The 20,626-nt window shown below is 38.8% G+C and overlaps 1 protein-coding gene across 5 annotated transcripts in view; it reads right to left on the bottom strand.

Moving 5' to 3' along the window:
• The window catches only part of LOC139456172 (RILP-like protein 1), a 53,752-nt gene that overhangs the window by 11,716 nt on the left and 21,410 nt on the right, over positions 1 to 20,626 (bottom strand). Inside the window, exons 6-8 of one of the 5 annotated variants that reach the window (XM_071237730.1) lie at positions 16,068 to 16,094; positions 8,491 to 8,595; positions 702 to 751 (exon numbers count right to left, since the gene is read on the bottom strand). In XM_071237730.1, the coding sequence (XP_071093831.1) occupies positions 703 to 751; positions 8,491 to 8,595; positions 16,068 to 16,094 (181 nt within the window). In that variant the 3' untranslated portion in view covers position 702. Of the gene's footprint in view, positions 1 to 701; positions 752 to 8,486; positions 8,596 to 16,067; positions 16,095 to 19,134; positions 19,156 to 20,626 lie in introns of those variants that run through there. The other 4 variants (XM_071237728.1, XM_071237727.1, XM_071237729.1 and 1 more) reach the window with 4 other exon arrangements.

The raw sequence follows: 20,626 nt of genomic DNA, 5'->3' as shown, positions 1-20,626 counted from the left end.
ATTCCGGTCGTATTTGAGACGGCACACAAAAGTCAAGTCTAGTACGGCTGCTTGCATCAAACATGATTTCTTTGTTGTTTGTTTGTCTAACACCACACTCAGCAATATTACAGCTAAATGGAGTAAAATTTAGCGACATTTCTTTTGACCCCTGGATTCCCTGGATAACCGAGGATGTCTTCAGTGCACGATTCCTTGTGGACAGGCAACCATTACTGTATAGCGTCGAAAGTGGACACACTACGAATTCAGCCAGCAACTCGTCAGACATTCACATTCAAGCAGAATCAAAGATACCAGATGATTTCCTTGAAAATAATGATTTTGAAAATGTATCTTTTACAAAAATAAATAAAGTACTTTCATGTTGGGCCCTGGAAGAGGCTCTCTAGTACTGAATGAGGTATTTTTACCCCTTAAAACCTACACAAACTCGCCAAAATAAATCCCAGAAGACCAGTGCTACTGATAACTGAATTTAACCATCCGGCCTGGAAATTTACAGATTATAATATGAGTACAATATGTGAACCCCATTTAGAACATTGCTAAAATCAGCTTAACACCACACTCACTCACTCACAATTATTAATGATGACAACTATTTCAGGCCAAATATTCAGGGGAGATAACTGCAGTTGCAAGCAAACAAAGCAAAGACCAGAACTGGACAGTGACTGACGTGGGTAACCAATACATACATTACAAATCCAGTTGTGGAAGGCTCAAGTTATCCAATAAAGTCTGAAAGCTAAGAGGAGACAACAAGCTATCAATGTTTCTCATCTGCTAAAAAAAATTGCAGAATATTTTTAGTATTTGTTTGTTTGTTTAACGCCACACTCAGCATTATTCCAGCTATATGACACGGTCTGTAAATAATCGAGTTTGGACCAGATAATCCAGTGACTGACATCATGAGCATCGATTCACGTAATGGGGATACGATGACATGTATCAACCAAGTCAGTGAGCCTGACAACCCGATCCCGTTAGTCGCCAGTAGGATATATAACCAGCTGATGCATGTTTCTATATATACTACTCACCATCTGATAAGGGTATTCTGAGTGTTCAGTTGGAAGAATAAATCTGACAGGTTGTTAATGTTGTATGAAAAGGAAGTGATTCAGGCATGACAGTGACTCATGTTAGTGAGTGAGTTAGTGAGTGAGGGAGTTCTGTTTAACGTCGCTTTTAACAGTATTCCAGTTATATCACGGCATGTCAGTTTAATGTGGGAGGAAAGCCCGAAGTGATGCAGGTCTCAGACATTTACGGGTATGGTGCTGACAAACCTAGAAACATAATTGGGCCGAACTGGGATTCGAACCATCAATCATAGGTTTCTTGTGTGCCCAAGGGACGCAACTCTGCATAGCGAATCGCGTCACCTTAGACGACTGGGCCACCCGTGCCCCCAACTCATGTTAAACTTCATTCAAGTAATAACAAACAAAAGTTAACATTTATATACAGTGTTCCCTCGTTATTGCGCCCTTCAATATAGCGCTAACTCGGATATGGCGGTACATCATGACTCCCAAAACTTACTAACATTTTTAATAAACTCAAGTTTTCAAATGACAAGATGTTTTCCCCATCTCAGAAAACTTTATCAGCCGATCACCGCGATCACGTAACACCGGAAATACCAGTTAACAAATCCGAACTGAAGTACGCAATTTAATCCTAGTTATGATTATTAACTGGTAGATCTAATAAAAAAAAGTTCATTGTTTATCTGGACTAATGTTTGCAATATATTTTTTTAATTATATTCAAAATTTCATTCAATAATTATGATAATGTTTACAATAATTTCGGCAAAATCGTATGCAAAGTGATCAGTAGATCGCACAACTCACCGTTATTTACAGCAACCACGATCATATTACCGCTAATGACGCCTTGAAACGAACTTTAGTTGCAAGAGAATAGATACACATATCATAAATGCCGTACCACGACTCACTAAAAGTCATATTTGAGGCAGTTTGACATTTAAATGTCAACATAACGTTTTCGCAATCGAAATACATGTAGCGCGGGAAGTCCCTACAGTGACTGGTCAAAATCGTTCCATACGTCAAAAAATATCCTGCATACAATCTGTACCAAAGTGCTTATGGTTCTTATAACATTAAGTAAATATGATGGAAGCTCCAACTAAAATAATACGAGACTGGAATATATTATTCCTGATAAAATAATATTTTCAGATACAATCTCTTCCGACAATCCTGCTTCAAAATTCTTTGAGGTTGTATCATTGGGTGCGTTTTAACTGAATCACCGGTAGATACAGAGGAAACGTGTGCACAGCTGATTGCTATTTCCCGCTTAGTTTACGAGAAAATACACCATACACTTTTTTTCACTATGAATCGTAAATAACTCCTATTCTTATCTTTTTTTGAAACTCTGAAACCTGCAATGTAGATTGTGTTAGGTAGGCAGAGCATGTACTATTTTGTTGATCATCTACCACCAACGACTCGACCTTTGTTAAACCGCTGATCATCTATAACCCTCATCAATTATTTGGACCCCGAAGGTAGCGTTTTAGCGAGGGATCACTGTAAGTGTCTCTTGACTTTCGTAAGCATGTGAGCTAGCACAGTATCCTTATCAGGAGTTGAGCAGTATATATCACATCCTATAGTACTACCTCATCTTTCATCATTGTGACTATTAGAGACGTTACAGGGAAGGTCATGGGACCGAGCCAACAGTGTCGACTTTCACGGACTTCTAATTGTTTCACACCGCACTCAGCAATATTCCAGCTACATGATGGCTGCCTGTAAATAATTGTGTCTGGATCAGACAATCCAGTGATTGATTGTAGGAGATAAGATCCACATCATCGGAGTACGATGACACACAAGCAACCAAGTCCTTAGGCCTGATCACCCGATCCACTCTAATGACCAACATAAGTGCCTGGGGAACAATTTTAACCCTGAATCACAACAGGATTTAAGGGCCTCGAAAATGTTCTACCGGTAATTATCAGGAAACTACTTAAACAATACTAGTTAACAGAAATTGTAATATGATGAATATAGATTGACTCAGACAGGGCTATACACATGTATCTAGTTCCCTGGTGTTTTTTGTGATGAAGGAAGCGTCAACACTCGAGAGGAATGAATACAGAATTTTTAATTTGTTACACATCACAGGTTGAAATATATTGAAACTGACCTGTAATGCTTGTTTTATATATACTACTCAAAAGAAGTTAAAGAACACCCGATTATTTCATGCATGACAGATTAACTATAGTAATATGAAAATAATCGGTCGTCTTTAACTTCTTTTGAGTTGTATATTTAGAGCCAGACACAATATGACACAAACATTGTTAGTCAGAACATCATGATGTCATCTCTAATCTGGACAACTTAAATCAATCAAACCCTTGTCACGATCCCAACAATAGAAACATACATGTGATAAAAACATATAACCACACCAACCGCCATCTATCAAACATTACGGACAAAGGTTATATGACGATGATAACTATCACAATTTCAAAATGCACGATAAACACAGACCATAGTGAGATTTACACAACAGAACACTGGGACTTAATTAGCACTGATAGACCAGAAGATATAACTTGTGGAAAGGGAGACAACTCATATGGAATATATACAGATTACCACAAGAAAATAACTGAAACTGGCAATGGAGGCAATTCATGTCCTATTCAACATGCAATGATCCCAACAGTGGGCATAAGTGAACAGATACATGTGCATACAATGATTATAATGAGATTATATTAGGGTATCAGTGCAAAATGATATTTAATATATAGGTGTTTGAACTGTAAAACTTGACAAGAAATAAAAGGTGCACACATTTAAACTTTCAAGAGCAAACCATTCATGAAGCATCTTATGGAGAAAATATTAGTCACTGACTACTAAATATATAAAGTCTTTAATGCTTTTGGTCATATATGATGTATATCTCATCCAGTGAAATCTGAAAACCATACTTTCTGTGTAATTTAAGGACAGGGAAATGTGATTTTTGATGAAAATAAGACTTTTACTCTTTTCATATTATTTCAGAGTTATGTTGTTGGTTGTTGTTTTGTTGTTTAACGCCGCACTCAGCAATATTCCAGCTATATGATGGCGGTCTGTAAATAATCGAGTCTGGACCAGACAATCCAGTGATTGATATCATGAGCATATGTACACCATGTACATACTACACTATCATCTCATTTGGGCCAGTAAATATTTATGACATATTAATTGCATATTAATTAATATTGCAAACTGTTTGAACACTAAAAAAAGAAATTATTCTTGTTAGCCAGTATTAGTGAACCAATATTATTGTACTATTGTGCCTGAAATCTACTTGGCAGCAACTATCAAAATTCAACTGAAGTTTTCTGTTTGACTAAAACAGAAGTTAAATTTCACCCTTTTTTTCTTATGACACAGTTAATCTGTCAGGTCAGGCCAGTTTAACTTCAGTCACATAAAAACATGATGATGTTCTTTAACTTCTTTTGTTTTATTTACTACTCAAAAGAAGTAGAAGAACACTCAGTTCTTTCATGGCATGGCAGATTAACAGATTCAGTAGTATATAGTAATAGAGCAATCTATAGACAGACTACATCAAAAATGTCTTGTAACAAATATATTCAATAAAATGATTCAAACTATAAAAACTGATACTTTGTCATCATTTACATTACTTAAAATTATCTCCATTTAATTTTAAAAAAAATTAAGGCCACATATTTTTTATTTTTCATTTCACAGGCCCACCTCCCCTATTGAAAAGCAGAAAAAGAAAAAAATATAACACATACAATACATAGTCTCCCACTAGTAATATAGACCCTCTTATACAAACATAAATGTTATATATTCATTCCATGTCTACATCACTATCAGTGATTCAAGACGCCAGCAGCAGTTTTAACTCCAGAATGACATTTATGTGTATTTATAAATGATTGACATGGCTATTCATTTATATTATGACCGACCTTGTGTAGAAAGGCTGGTATACATCCGTGAAACATAAAACGAAAAAAGTGTGGCCTAACTGCTATTTGGTCCCAAGTCATGGTGATAGACTATGAGTAGACTGTACGTCATATCAGCCGACCTCATCCACATCAACTTGAGACACCACGCCAGCAGCTGATGGAGGTCACAACGCAAGCAAAGGTCACCCTGGCAACAGGTCAGATAAGGGCCAGAGCTCCGTTCCATGATCTTAGCTCTACGACTATCATCAGTTTCATTCTTATGACAGTCGTAAGCACAAGATTGTTTTGTGGAATGGAGCGAAAGGACAGTTTCTTAACGCGAACTTAGTGCTAAGAACTTACCTCCCATAGTTTAATTTTTAAAATACACTTTCAAACACATAGAAATTACATGGAAATGTGGAATTGCAGGCCCCAGTTCCCCAACGTAATCCTAGTGTTAAGACAATCATAACTCCAATAGTTTAACATAGACTTATGACAGTCGTAGGGCAACATTGCTCTATAAAACTGGGCTTGAGCACCCGGGCCCACTTGCACAAAGCGATCTTAGCGCTAAGACTACTGTAAGCCTATGTTAAAGTATGGGAGTTATGATCATCTTAGCACTAAGATCACAAAGCGATCTTAGCGATACGATGATCATAACTCCCATAGTTTAACATACTTTGAGAGTCATAGGACCAGGACTGCATTGTTGAAATACAGGCACGTTCCACAATGCAATCTTAGTGCTAAGACAATGTTAACTCCCATAGTTTAACATAGACTTTGAGAGTCATAGGACCAGGACTGCATTGGTGAATTACAGGCGCGTTCCACAATGATATCTCAGTGCTAAGACAATGTTAACTCCCATAGTTTAACATAGACTTTGAGAGTCATAGGACCAGGACTGCATTGTTGAAATACAGGCACGTTCCACAATGCAATCTTAGCGCTAAGACAATGTTAACTCCCATAGTTTAACATAGACTTTAAGAGTCATAGGACCAGGACTGCATTGGTGAATTACAGGCGCGTTCCACAATGATATCTCAGTGCTAAGACAATGTTAACTCCTACAGTTTAACATGGACTTTGAGAGTCATAGGGCTTTGTCGAATGGGGCCTAGACTCAACCCAATATACACAAGACTGTCTTCTTGTTCTTGGCTTGTTCTCATTTATTTTCTGAATTTCAAGGAGTCCCATATGACATTAATGACATTATTTATGGTCACCATTTTCACAAAAGCAAATAATGTTTGTTCTGCTATTGTTACTGTGAGTCAGACAGACCAGTATTAGTGTGTTCTGCAAGGCAGTCAATAATGAAGGCCACATTCAAAATGTCACTCGGCAATAACATGGTGTTAACAAATGAAGATGAGTCATGGAAGATAACAGACTGTTTACAGGTGCTAGATGTACATAGTACTGTTATATAACAGCTATACATATTCAGAGGTATTTTAACATTGTTTTCTTATGTTGTATTTGTTGCAATAAGATAAAACTAAGCATTAAAACCACTTCCTATTTATTGGTCCTGTTATCAGTGAAATACAGGCTACCTCTACAAAGCTACACATTAGTCATTAGTGACATACATTGACATGAATTCAGAAAATTTTAATGCTGCGGATTTGGGCCTAAATATCAGGTCTTTATTAAAAACTGAATGGTAATCTTATTTGATGCAATTTTCAAAATACTGCTATTTCTATTTACGATGAGTCATATTTAACACAACATATTTTTGTTCGACATTCCTAGTTTGTAGAGTAACATGGAACTTTTTAATTGTTTTTAATAACATGTGTTTCAGCCAACGTAGTATTTTTTCTCCTACCAGAGTCTTGGTGACTAAACCCATGCAAGATATGTGATTTTTTTTATTTACTTCACTTTATTCAGTACTTGTAGGCCTTTTTGTACAGACGAAATACAATTTAGGTGCAAACAGTATAAGATGTAATACATTTTTTTGCTTTATTTAAACAAAAGCTGAGTGAGTTTTAACATAATTGCACATTATACATGTTGGAGTATTTGTGTTCTTACAGCATTGGCATAAAACAAGTACTATGCTGTATTCATATTGATAATAGGGTCTTGTGATGACAGTAGTGTATTAAACTTCAGAATATTTGGAAAGATGTAAAATTTACATTCTATGCAACTTTGCCTAAGATGGCTATCAGCTGGACAAATTAACAAAAAGTGATATTCATTTTTGATATGGTTTAAGTTACAAACTTTACATTTTCTAAATTCACGAGGAATATTATAATGTCTTCACATTCAATTTCTAAATTGTGAGAACTAAGCCGAAAACGAGTTAATTTGGTTCTGAATGTATTCACAGTAATACTACTCTAATAGTAGCATGTAGTTATGTGATATCCTGGTACTGTTCCAGCCTGAATACTGGTTTTGGAAAAGATGGCTGCGGACTTGACACCATGCTCCACGAAATGAACGAACAATTTGTTTGGTAAACTGGTGTTGAAAACATTTCACCATTAGTTTTGGTTATATGTTGCTTTTTCACCTTTGGCATGTTTGGCATGTTTGGCATATGAAGGGCAGACAAGTTATTTTTCTTGTATCACAGATTCTTTGGACCCAAATTTTGAAGAAGAAAACTAAAACTAAAATAAAGACCTCATGAATCAAGATCTTTGGGGGTGTTGTAAATATTTCCTACACGTTTCGAAGAAGGATAAAAAGAAGAAACCGTAAATCAGACCAGATGGGGCATGTGGTCATGACATTCCATGACAAATCCCCATCTGTGTCAATAAGCTTCATTTCAGCTGTTTCCTAGGTAGACAGCTGTTCTGTTTAGTGAACGTTACGCTAATGTTCTTTGTTGACCGCCCTAGAAACGCCCTAAGCAACAGATTCCCAAAACTGCCGCCATTTCCAGCGATGTACAAATGTACATACAACAGTAATGAACAAGAAGTGATTTGATGGGCAGAGACACAGCTGTCGTCCATTGAAATGTATTCACACGTCTGCTAATGGCAAGTGTCCATTGCAGAAGACATCCCTTTCATTGAGAAACCGATCAACATTTTAGTGATGGCGGTATAACAGTTAAAAAAAAAAGAGAAAGAAAAAAAATCAAGCAAAATTCATTGAGACAAATCCATAATACAAGAACAAAAAATTGTCTGTCCTTTTGAAGAAAATATAAGGAGGGAGCGCTCACCCCTGCTCCTCCCTTCCGGACCTATCAGTGTGTATAACAGTTTATAGGATGTCAGCATTGGAATGGAAATACTAGCTATCATTATATCTTATCTACGTCTATAGTAAAGTGCAAGGCGAAAAAAACATACTGCAAACATGTCATGCAAAGAGGAGTTACCAACAAAATGCTCAAAATTCATACACCTATTTGTCATAGTGACATTTGTTTTAAATGGTCAAGGTCGAACTTTTAGAGATATTCAACTTACAATTTGCGTATGCCTCCTTCCCGCTTGGCTCCTGGCACCTTTTCTTCCGGCTCTCTGTTGATTGGTCCGTACACAAGCACCTCCTCCCCCCGATATGAAGACGTCCTGCAGGCAGCAACAAGTCACATGTAGCTCGGCAATAAAGGGTGAATCAATAAGTTTAACCCCTCTTTGAAAAGTATTTCGGTTACCGTATTTCCTCTAATATCCACACCGGGATTATTCTTTGAACAAACTTATAAGCGAATGAGTTTAACGCAGCTTTCAAAAGTATTTCATTCACCGTATTTCCTCTAAAAAGCACCCTGGGATTATACTTTGAACAAACTTAAACAGGCGCTCAATATTTCTAATACATTGTTGCATACAATAGAATTTTATGCTCTTGATACAGAATATTGCCACTTATTGTGTTGTACGCTGCTTGGTAGGAACCGCTTATTAAAGGCTGGTGCCTATTAGAGACCCGGCAAGTATTAGAGTAAATATGGTATGTCACAGGGTATCAGGTTGACATGGGATGAAAACCTGGAGTGATAATCATGAGTATGGTACTGACGGATCTAGAAACAATCAGTTGCATCTGAGATTCAAATCCTAGGGGATGCAACTCTGCATGCCGATTTGTGGCACCTGAGATGACTGTGCCCCCCCCTGGCCCCAAGTTAAAAGTCATGCATCTGCTACATAAATTTCTTAATTTAAGTTGACACCCCTTGAAAATGGGATTTAATAATCTAGCTTCAGTGAAACCTTGTTGACACAAAGTCGTTGACACCATTAAGAATACGTTGAGTATCATTAACTGGAGACAAGGGGTGACGATATCAGACCACTGCGCTAATAAGGATTTCTGTACATTGTGAACATGTGTAACAATTAATTTGAATATTAGTTAAGGAAAATGTATCAAGGTACATTCTATTTTTAGTACCATAGGAGGGTCTGCAGGGGTGGGTAAGTGTGTTTTAATATTAAACTAATTGTGGATATATCAGAGGGTTTGGAGGGGAGGGTATGGCAGAACAATACAAAGGCTGGTTATAATGTAACAATGGACACTTTAGGAGGGTCTGGAGGGGGGTATGACATTATAATACTAAGGTTAGTATGTAACAAGGGACACTTTAGGAATGTCTGGAGGGGGGTATGACATTATAATACTAAGGTTAGTATGTAACAAGGGACACTTTAGGAATGTCTGGAGGGGGGTATGGCATTATAATACTAAGGTTAGTATGTAACAAGGGACACTTTAGGAATGTCTGGAGGGGGGTATGGCATTATAATACTAAGGTTAGTATGTAACAAGGGACACTTTAGAAGGGTCTGGAGGGGGGTATGACATTATAATACTAAGGTTAGTATGTAACAAGGGACACTTTAGGAGGGTCTGGAGGGGGTATGGCATTATAATACTAAGGTTAGTATGTAACAAGGGACACTTTAGGAGGGTCTGGAGGGGGTATGGCATTATAATACTAAGGTTAGTATGTAACAAGGGACACTTTAGGAATGTCTGGAGGGGGGTATGGCATTATAATACTAAGGTTAGTATGTAACAAGGGACACTTTAGAAGGGTCTGGAGGGGGGTATGACATTATAATACTAAGGTTAGTATGTAACAAGGGACACTTTAGGAATGTCTGGAGGGGGTATGGCATTATAATACTAAGGTTAGTATGTAACAAGGGACACTTTAGGAACGTCTGGAGGGGGGTATGACATTATAATACTAAGGTTAGTATGTAACAAGGGACACTTTAGGAGGGTCTGGAGGGGGGTATGGCATTATAATACTAAGGTTAGTATGTAACAAGGGACACTTTAGGAATGTCTGGAGGGGGGTATGACATTATAATACTAAGGTTAGTATGTAACAAGGGACACTTTAGGAGGGTCTGGAGGGGGGTATGGCATTATAATACTAAGGTTAGTATGTAACAAGGGACACTTTAGGAGGGTCTGGAGGGGGTATGGCATTATAATACTAAGGTTAGTATGTAACAAGGGACACTTTAGGAGGGTCTGGAGGGGGTATGGCATTATAATACTAAGGTTAGTATGTAACAAGGGACACTTTAGGAATGTCTGGAGGGGGGTATGACATTATAATACTAAGGTTAGTATGTAACAAGGGACACTTTAGGAGGGTCTGGAGGGGGGTATGACATTATAATACTAAGGTTAGTATGTAACAAGGGACACTTTAGGAATGTCTGGAGGGGGTATGGCATTATAATACTAAGGTTAGTATGTAACAAGGGACACTTTAGGAATGTCTGGAGGGGGGTATGACATTATAATACTAAGGTTAGTATGTAACAAGGGACACTTTAGGAATGTCTGGAGGGGGGTATGGCATTATAATACTAAGGTTAGTATGTAACAAGGGACACTTTAGGAATGTCTGGAGGGGGGTATGACATTATAATACTAAGGTTAGTATGTAACAAGGGACACTTTAGGAATGTCTGGAGGGGGGTATGACATTATAATACTAAGGTTAGTATGTAACAAGGGACACTTTAGGAGGGTCTGGAGGGGGGTATGGCATTATAATACTAAGGTTAGTATGTAACAAGGGACACTTTAGGAGGGTCTGGAGGGGGTATGGCATTATAATACTAAGGTTAGTATGTAACAAGGGACACTTTAGGAGGGTCTGGAGGGGGTATGGCATTATAATACTAAGGTTAGTATGTAACAAGGGACACTTTAGGAATGTCTGGAGGGGGGTATGACATTATAATACTAAGGTTAGTATGTAACAAGGGACACTTTAGGAGGGTCTGGAGGGGGGTATGGCATTATAATACTAAGGTTAGTATGTAACAAGGGACACTTTAGGAGGGTCTGGAAGGGGTATGGCATTATAATACTAAGGTTAGTATGTAACAAGGGACACTTTAGGAGGGTCTGGAGGGGGTATGGCATTATAATACTAAGGTTAGTATGTAACAAGGGACACTTTAGGAATGTCTGGAGGGGGGTATGACATTATAATACTAAGGTTAGTATGTAACAAGGGACACTTTAGAAGGGTCTGGAGGGGGGTATGGCATTATAATACTAAGGTTAGTATGTAACAAGGGACACTTTAGGAGGGTCTGGAGGGGGGTATGGCATTATAATACTAAGGTTAGTATGTAACAAGGGACACTTTAGGAATGTCTGGAGGGGGGTATGGCATTATAATACTAAGGTTAGTATGTAACAAGGGACACTTTAGGGATGTCTGGAGGGGGGTATGGCATTATAATACTAAGGTTAGTATGTAACAAGGGACACTTTAGAAGGGTCTGGAGGGGGGTATGGCATTATAATACTAAGGTTAGTATGTAACAAGGGACACTTTAGGAATGTCTGGAGGGGGGTATGGCATTATAATACTAAGGTTAGTATGTAACAAGGGACACTTTAGAAGGGTCTGGAGGGGGGTATGGCATTATAATACTAAGGTTAGTATGTAACAAGGGACACTTTAGGAATGTCTGGAGGGGGGTATGACATTATAATACTAAGGTTAGTATGTAACAAGGGACACTTTAGGAATGTCTGGAGGGGGGTATGACATTATAATACTAAGGTTAGTATGTAACAAGGGACACTTAAGAAGGGTCTGGAGGGGGGTATGGCATTATAATACTAAGGTTAGTATGTAACAAGGGACACTTTAGGAATGTCTGGAGGGGGGTATGACATTATAATACTAAGGTTAGTATGTAACAAGGGACACTTTAGGGATGTCTGGAGGGGGGTATGGCATTATAATACTAAGGTTAGTATGTAACAAGGGACACTTTAGGAATGTCTGGAGGGGGGTATGGCATTATAATACTAAGGTTAGTATGTAACAAGGGACACTTTAGGGATGTCTTGAGGGGGGTATGGCATTATAATACTAAGGTTAGTATGTAACAAGGGACACTTTAGGAGGGTCTGGAGGGGGGTATGACATTATAATACTAAGGTTAGTATGTAACAAGGGACACTTTAGGAGGGTCTGGAGGGGGGTATGACATTATAATACTAAGGTTAGTATGTAACAAGGGACACTTTAGGAGGGTCTGGAGGGGGTATGACATTATAATACTAAGGTTAGTATGTAACAAGGGACACTTTAGGAGGGTCTGGAGGGGGTATGGCATTATAATACTAAGGTTAGTATGTAACAAGGGACACTTTAGGAGGGTCTGGAGGGGGGTATGACATTATAATACTAAGGTTAGTATGTAACAAGGGACACTTTAGGAGGGTCTGGAGGGGGGTATGGCATTATAATACTAAGGTTAGTATGTAACAAGGGACACTTTAGGAATGTCTGGAGGGGGGTATGGCATTATAATACTAAGGTTAGTATGTAACAAGGGACACTTTAGAAGGGTCTGGAGGGGGGTATGACATTATAATACTAAGGTTAGTATGTAACAAGGGACACTTTAGGGATGTCTGGAGGGGGGTATGGCATTATAATACTAAGGTTAGTATGTAACAAGGGACACTTTAGGAGGGTCTGGAGGGGGGTATGGCATTATAATACTAAGGTTAGTATGTAACAAGGGACACTTTAGGAGGGTCTGGAGGGGTGGGTGCAGGTGTTGCAGTATAATACTGATTAAGGTTAGTATATGACAGAGGACACTTTAGAAAGATCTGGATGGGTGGTGTTGCAGTTTAATACTATTATGTCAGGATAGAACAGGGGTCAATTTATGAGGGTCTAGAGGGGTGGGTAATAGTGAGTGCAGTAGCATAATACAAGATGACGATGATACAAAGATTCTTTAGTGGCATCTGGAGGATGGGTGATTGGGGTTGTTGCAGTATACTACTGCCACTTCGAGCCCTGACAGAGGAAAAGTAGAAGGCACTTTGTTCTCCATCACTGAGACACACAACACCCACTCCCATGTCATACTCCCACCTCGTTCTACATCCGTATACAGCACAACCAAACAATAACACCGGAAGTGAAACTCACCAGGAAGAAAGAGAACAATGAAAGAAACTAAGTATTAGTCGTGGATGTCAGGGGTCTAACAACAGTGTTTGAGTCGAAATTTTCTGACAAATCAACATCAAAAGGTCAGTGTATCAGTTGAAAGCTGTTTGTTCACAAAGCGAACTAAATAGATCAATAGATTACAGCAGAGACTCGGATTGATGTCAATACTATAAAAGTATGGTCCAGAATTCAGAAATACAAGGCTAGGGGACCTGTATTACCCAGAAACGGAGTGAGTGAGTGAGTATGGTTTTACGCCACATTCAGCAATATTCCAGCAATATCACGGCGGGGGACACCAGAAATGGGCTTCACACATTGTACCCATGTGGGGAATCGAACCCAGGTTATCGGCGTGACGAGCGAACGCTTTAACCACAAGGCTACCCCACCGCCCCCCAGAAAAAGAAGGACCAAGGAGTGGATATAACTCACATCTTCACTTCTCTAACCTGCTTGTTGCAGACATGGAAGAGAAATGGTTCAGCGTCTGGACGCATTTTAACTAAGACGATGCCAAGAAGAGACTTCGAAATATCCACTGTGGCATTGAACCTATGAAATGTCTGGGTTGGGTTTTCATAAACAGGTAGTTAGGTCCTTATTCGTCTACCCATGAAAGCCCAACTAGATCATAAACTCTTCAGGTTCTGAGAGTGAAAGTCAAACACATACTGATCCATTGATTGTAAGTAATGGAGTTATAATAATGTAGCACTTCTAGCTTGCCCCTGTGTGATGTGGAAATATGGCGCTACATAAAGGGAGATACCTTATTCGACGTGATAAGCACCCCACTAATAAGTGCCCACGGCGATATTTGCTAATATATTGGCTAGGGAACAATCCGAATTAGCAAACCTTCCGATTGATCAAAGTACACAAGACTTATTATTCGTGTATACTACGCACTCATGTGTTATATGCACCCTTAATTATGGGCAATTAAATTCTGAAAAAACATATCTGTGGTATATAAACATTTCAGGCTGTCAACATAAACCACGAAATTTATGATCTTTCAACTCTGTTTTTTTCACCAAAATAATATTCTAATAAGAGCCCCCTGTTTCTAATTTTGAGAGCGCTTGGGCACTTATCACGTCGGATACGGTATGATGAATATTATCATATAGAGTAAGTGCGCACAAACAAGAGCTGAATAAGAACTAACATAATCACCGCTTCAACACAACTGATACCATAACACATCACAACCACTTGGGGAAAAGAAGAGTGGAAATGATCTGTCTAACCCAGTGTGCAAGACTTTGAAATATTAGAAAATTAAACCAAATAAATTTGTGATGAACTTCAGACATGATTAACAGGAACAAGACCTATGCATCTTGAAGGGTCAATCAGCGATAGTAATATTCCTCAAAAGAACAACAAATGATTATTTGTGTAGCTCTGTACAATGACTATGACTAATTTAATTCATACATCATTTAGAAGAAATACAAGTACCGTATTCACCGTATTAAGGGCACTGCTCCAATAAGTGCCCCTGACAAACATCTCGTCCAGTCTCTATATATTCCCTATAAGTAACCCCTTCTAAGACTGAAAATTGACATGACAATCCATAGTCTTGTGTATATTAAACAATATTTGACAGAAAACAGTGCAGAAAGGATATATAATCGCCTAGAAAATATTATAATAAGTTTCAGTTTCAACTTTGTGTAAACTAAGTTTGTTCCTTACCACTCGATCTCTGAAAACAAATTTAACTCATTGTGTATGGTTGTAATAAGTGCTTCCTTTAGTAAAGTTCCTAAGTACCCTGGCGACCTTTACTACTCTAAACAGTTCAGAAATAACCCATTAACTAAAAGGATAAACAGATAAAATTAACAACTTACCTACTTGGACACAAAGAGCAAGTTATATTTGTGAAACATATATTAACCAGTAGGGGTGACTTTTGGTCTGAAAATCACTATTGCGATAACTATTAATATTGAAATAAACTCGTGCGATAACTATTGATATTGCAAGCAACTATTGCGATAAATATTGATAGTTTTTAGATGGATTTTAGAGTTGAATTAAACCTTGGAACTGAAGTTTCCTTTGAATGTAATAACCATCAGACTTCCAAACACTCGATTTTCCACCCAAGTTTGTCACAAACTCCACTTGACTGTCACCCTCCACCATTTTACTTAAGAAAGACCGGTTGCTAAGCATCAAGGGCAGTTAACTCTAATCCTTACTCCTTGCTGTTTCGGTGACTCAATCGCATGATACGGTAAATACAATCGAAACTATCGATATTCCTAACTGAAATCGATACTATTGATCGGAAACTGATTTAACAATCGATTTATTGACTTCAATTGCTTACCAATAGCAATATATCAATATTTTGATTTATCGTGACACCTCAATTAACCAGTAAATGTCATGTGTTTTCATTCTTATAAGGTAAATAAGGTACTGCTTTTTAAGTCATCACAAGCGCAGCAACTTATTTTAATCACTTTCTGACTGACCCTTCAAAATAACTGGCAAGTATAGTTCAAACACAGCTCTGAGGATCAGAAAAGGGAGGTTACTCACGCATCTCCTCTACCGTCGCTCGCCTCTCTTCAGGGAAAGAGATAAAGAAGTTAATACCAGCCACATGCAACATGCAAACAGTACAGGCCACTAAACATGCATGATTCTCAACATGATAGGCAGAATAACCATGCCAACAGGCAAGGGTACTTTGTATTCAATAAACATAAATATCTCTTCAAAGGATCCCTTTCAATCCTGAGAAATTCTGACACTAAAGAAAATATCAATCAGGCATTTTCTATTCATGAATAAGTTTACAGATTCACTGATTAAAATTTCACAAATGTTGATATATATATCGTTTTCAATATTGAGAAGTCATATCGATAATCGTTGATATTTTTCTCATTGACATTAATTCCGATTATCAACCTTTTAGCCAGCCCTACTTGTCAGAATAAAACTTTCATTATTTTTCTTTATTGCAGCCAACTAAAAATCTTTTCACATGAATTCTGTAAACCATTTTTTTAAATGTATTCACTATCATGTTGAGACAAGAGTTACATTACAGACAGATAGACAATCTTCATTAGAATGAGATCTTTTAATCTGACATGATATTTCTCTGCGTGAAAAAATAAAGACTCCATAGAAGGTTGTGTCAGGTGAACTTTCCGAAAGTTAAACAACAACCAGTTCCGAATGAAGATAATTAAGGCACTACCATTACATAGGCTCTGTCATTACTGATCACCATGGCTTCTGAACCCCAAAGGGAGTGCCACCAATCTCATTCAAATTAGTTCTTAGTTCTCACTGCCGCTAAACAAAGATCTGATGACATCCCATTATGGGTCACGTCAGAACGACCTTTAATCCGACCAATCAGAGCACTGCTTATTAGGTTATGAAAGTGACAGTTGGAATGTGATTTTTTTATCATGCAACCTCATGAAAACCCCCCAAAAACATACCGTTTTTTTCCGAATGACAGTTATGGGCTTTATGACTCTATTCATACAGTCTAGACAATCTAATAGCCATTCCAGAATGTTTTTTTGTTCAGTCTTTAATCAAGTATATGTCAAAATATGTTTCGAAGCGTAGTCGCCAGTTTGAAACTCAAGCCATTAAGCTCGATTAAGCTGCCTTCTGATTGGCTAATGGCGACTTCTTGTCAATCATTCCATTGGTCGGTCAAAGTACGCGAAAGGTCAGTCTGACATGACCCGTAATGGGATGTCCTCAGATCTTTGTTTAGCGGTTGCAAGAACTAAGATCTGATTTAAGAGACTGGGAGTACCACCAAAGAAGTACTTGTGTACTGTTTTTGAATGTGTAAAAAATCAATCTAATCTTATCAGAGCAAAAGATCTGATCTTAATGAGATTGGAAAGACAGCATGATTCTATACAGATACTACTAAAAAAAAGCTGAGGACCACCCCCTTTTTTGCATATTACTATAGTTAATCTGTCATGACATGAGTGAGTGAGTTAGTTGGGTTTAACGCCACTTTTAACAGTATTCCAGTTATATCACGGCGTGTCAGCTTAATGTGGGAGGAAAGCCCGAAGTGATGCAGGTCTCCGATGTTTACCACTTCGGTGAAACCCATGAGCACGGGTATGGTGCTGACAAACCTAGAAACATAATCGGGGTGAAGTGGGATTCGAACCCTCAATCATAGGTTTTTGGCGTGCCCAAGGGACGAAACTCTGCACAGCGAATCGCTGCGCCTTAGACGACTGGGCCACCTGTGCCCCCGTCATGACATGACATTATGTATTATGAAAGAAGCGGGTGATCCTTAATATTTTTTTAGTAGTATACAAGCATGAGCTAGTATACAAGGAATACATAGGCGATGTTTTAAGTCTGAGATGAGATTAGTAGTCAAGACACCACTTACAAAACGTTACGAAGCAAGCACTATTACTATTAGCGAGACCTATATTACACTCTCATATTACAGCACTGGAATGGAAGTATAGTTGTTAGAAGCTTGTTTGCATTTGCACATAAAATAAGCAGAGGAATTTGATTGGCTCGTCATTTACAATGTCATTTACCATCCAAGATACCAGGATATTGAATAAATATATCAAAGAGTGTTTTATGTCCAGATAGAGGAGGTAACTCTATTCAGTTAGCAAGGGATTCAGATATCCGGAAAGTTGTTTATCCAGACAATATTTGAGTAAATGCAATTGTCCGGATAAGCGAGATTTGACTGAATAAGCAATCTTACAACTAGGTTACATGTTACATGAATACGTGGCAATTGTGCATTATAGTAGTTACTAGTAGTAGTCTATTTTCAGTCAGGCAAGGAAATGAGGCCGTGCCAAATGATGTACTCCATGCGGTGACTTTGTGTGTACACTGCCGTGGCCTCATACTGAAGGTGAGGTGAAATGGGGCACAATTCCAGCTATATGACAGTGATCTGTAAATAATTGAGTGTGGACCAGACAATCCAGTGAGTGACATCATGAGCATCAACCTATGCAATTGGGATACGATGACATACATCAACCAAGTCCACCCTGACCACCCGATCCCGTTAGTCGCTTCTTACAACAAGCAGAGTCACTTTTTACAGCAAGCATGGGTTGCTGAAGACTTATTCTTCTTCACGGGCCCATTCTGATACAAACACAAGAAAACCTCTTCAAACCGGATCTTCACGGGTTCATGAATACTATTGCAATTGATGGACAGCCTTACAGATGAGGATGTGCTAGTTTGATTGACAGGAATGATAGAACAATGATACCAAGGATATGTTAGACCACGGGGAGGTAATTTGAGCAGTGTCAACCCGTGACATAGCTCAAACGTGTACTTCATCGCTGGATGAAGTACTGTAGGCTCGTTTGATCGTTTAGCAAAGCATCTCAGAAACATTCATAACAAATAATTCAACTAACAGTTGAGCACAGGGCCCCTCATGCAGTGTAGTGCAGCTGTACCTGGTACACTGATTCAGTGACAGCTCATCACGACCGGTTACATGCACAACAGCTGATGGCTACAACACTAAGACTGTGGGAACACTAAGGGTGTGACACTACAGGGGCGTGGCAGGGGCGTGGCAGGGGTGTGGCACAATACTTACATGAGGTCATCATTGAAAGTCCTTGTAGCAAGTAATAGAGATGAGAACACACACTCATACACAGAAGAATGAATACACTGGACAACAGGTAGTAGTAGTAGTAGTAGTAGTAGTAGTAGTAGTGGTAGTGGTAGTAGTAGTAGTAGTAGTAGTAGTAGTAGTAGTAGCAGTAGGGGTGGTAGTAGTAGTAGTAGTAGTAGTAGCAGTAGGAATGGTAGTGGTAGTGGTAATAGCAGTAGCAGTGGCAGTGGTAGTAGTAGTAGTAGTAGTAGTAGTAGTGGTAGTAGTAATAGTAGTAGTAGTAGTGGTAGAAATTAGTAGTTTGTTTGTTTGTTGTTTAACGCCGCACTCAGCAATATTCCAGCTATAGGACGGTGGTCTGTAAAATTCGAGTGTGGACCAGACAATCTAGTGATTGACATCATGAGCATCGATTTTCACAATTTGGATACGATGACATGCATCAACCAAGTCAGCGAGCCTGACTACCCGATCCCGTTAGTCACCTCTTATGGCAAGCATGGGTTGCTGAAGACCAGCAGTAGCAGCAGTAACAGTAGTAGCAGCAGCAGTAGCAGTAGTAGTAGCAGCAGTAGCAGTAGTAGTAGCAGCAGTAGCAGTAGTAGTAGGAGTAGCAGCAGCAGTAGCAATAGTAGTAGGTGTAGCAGCAGTAGTAGCAGAAGCAGTAACAGTAGTAGCAGCAGCAGTAGCAGTAGTAGTAGGAGTAGCAGCAGCAGTAGCAGTAGTAGGTGTAGCAGCAGTAGTAGCAGAAGCAGTAACAGTAGTAGCAGCAGCAGTAGCAGTAGTAGTAGGAGTAGCAATAGCCGCAGTAGTAGAAGTAGTAGCAGCAGCAGCAGTACTGCAGTAGTAGCTGTACTGTTGTCACAGCAGTAGCTACTGTTACAAGGCCAATAGTGAGCAAATCCTTTTACACCACAGTCAGCAATATTCCAGATAGGTGACAGCAAGACCTAGACATAAATCTGGGGCCAGCAAACCTATGCTGTAGTAACATGGAACACTATCACACAATCTAATCCATCCTCTACATCTCCACAGCTCACACTTCGGTAAACCTACACTAACCCATGGATCAATTCCCGTCGTTCTCACAATCGCAAATTACTCGCCTCGATAGTAGCAAAGGAGAGCTGTCATCGCAAATTTTAATGGACACGAAGACATCATTTCCACAAAAAGATTTTTGAGGGCTTTCTTTTGTGTGTCAGTCAGTTTTTCAATATTGAATTACGTAGCAAATCATATTGGCTAATGAAAATCAAGAGCGGGTAATTCGCGATCACGAGAATTGATCCAGGGGAAGTTCAGGTTTACCAACATGCGAGCCCTGGAGACAGAATGAATCGGAGCACCCAATTTTCATTTTAATTGGCTTCTGAAACAAGACCAGACCTCTTCTGACTTTGTACCTGATTTGAAGCAAGGGGATTCTTCAACAGCTGTCCAGGCAGCGACTAATGCATGACCAGAC

This window comes from Haliotis cracherodii, unplaced genomic scaffold, assembly GCF_022045235.1.
Source record: "Haliotis cracherodii isolate W230 unplaced genomic scaffold, xgHalCrac1.p SCAF_11, whole genome shotgun sequence".
NCBI classification, from domain to species: domain Eukaryota; kingdom Metazoa; phylum Mollusca; class Gastropoda; order Lepetellida; family Haliotidae; genus Haliotis; species Haliotis cracherodii.
This window is presented reverse-complemented; position numbering and strand designations above follow the sequence as displayed.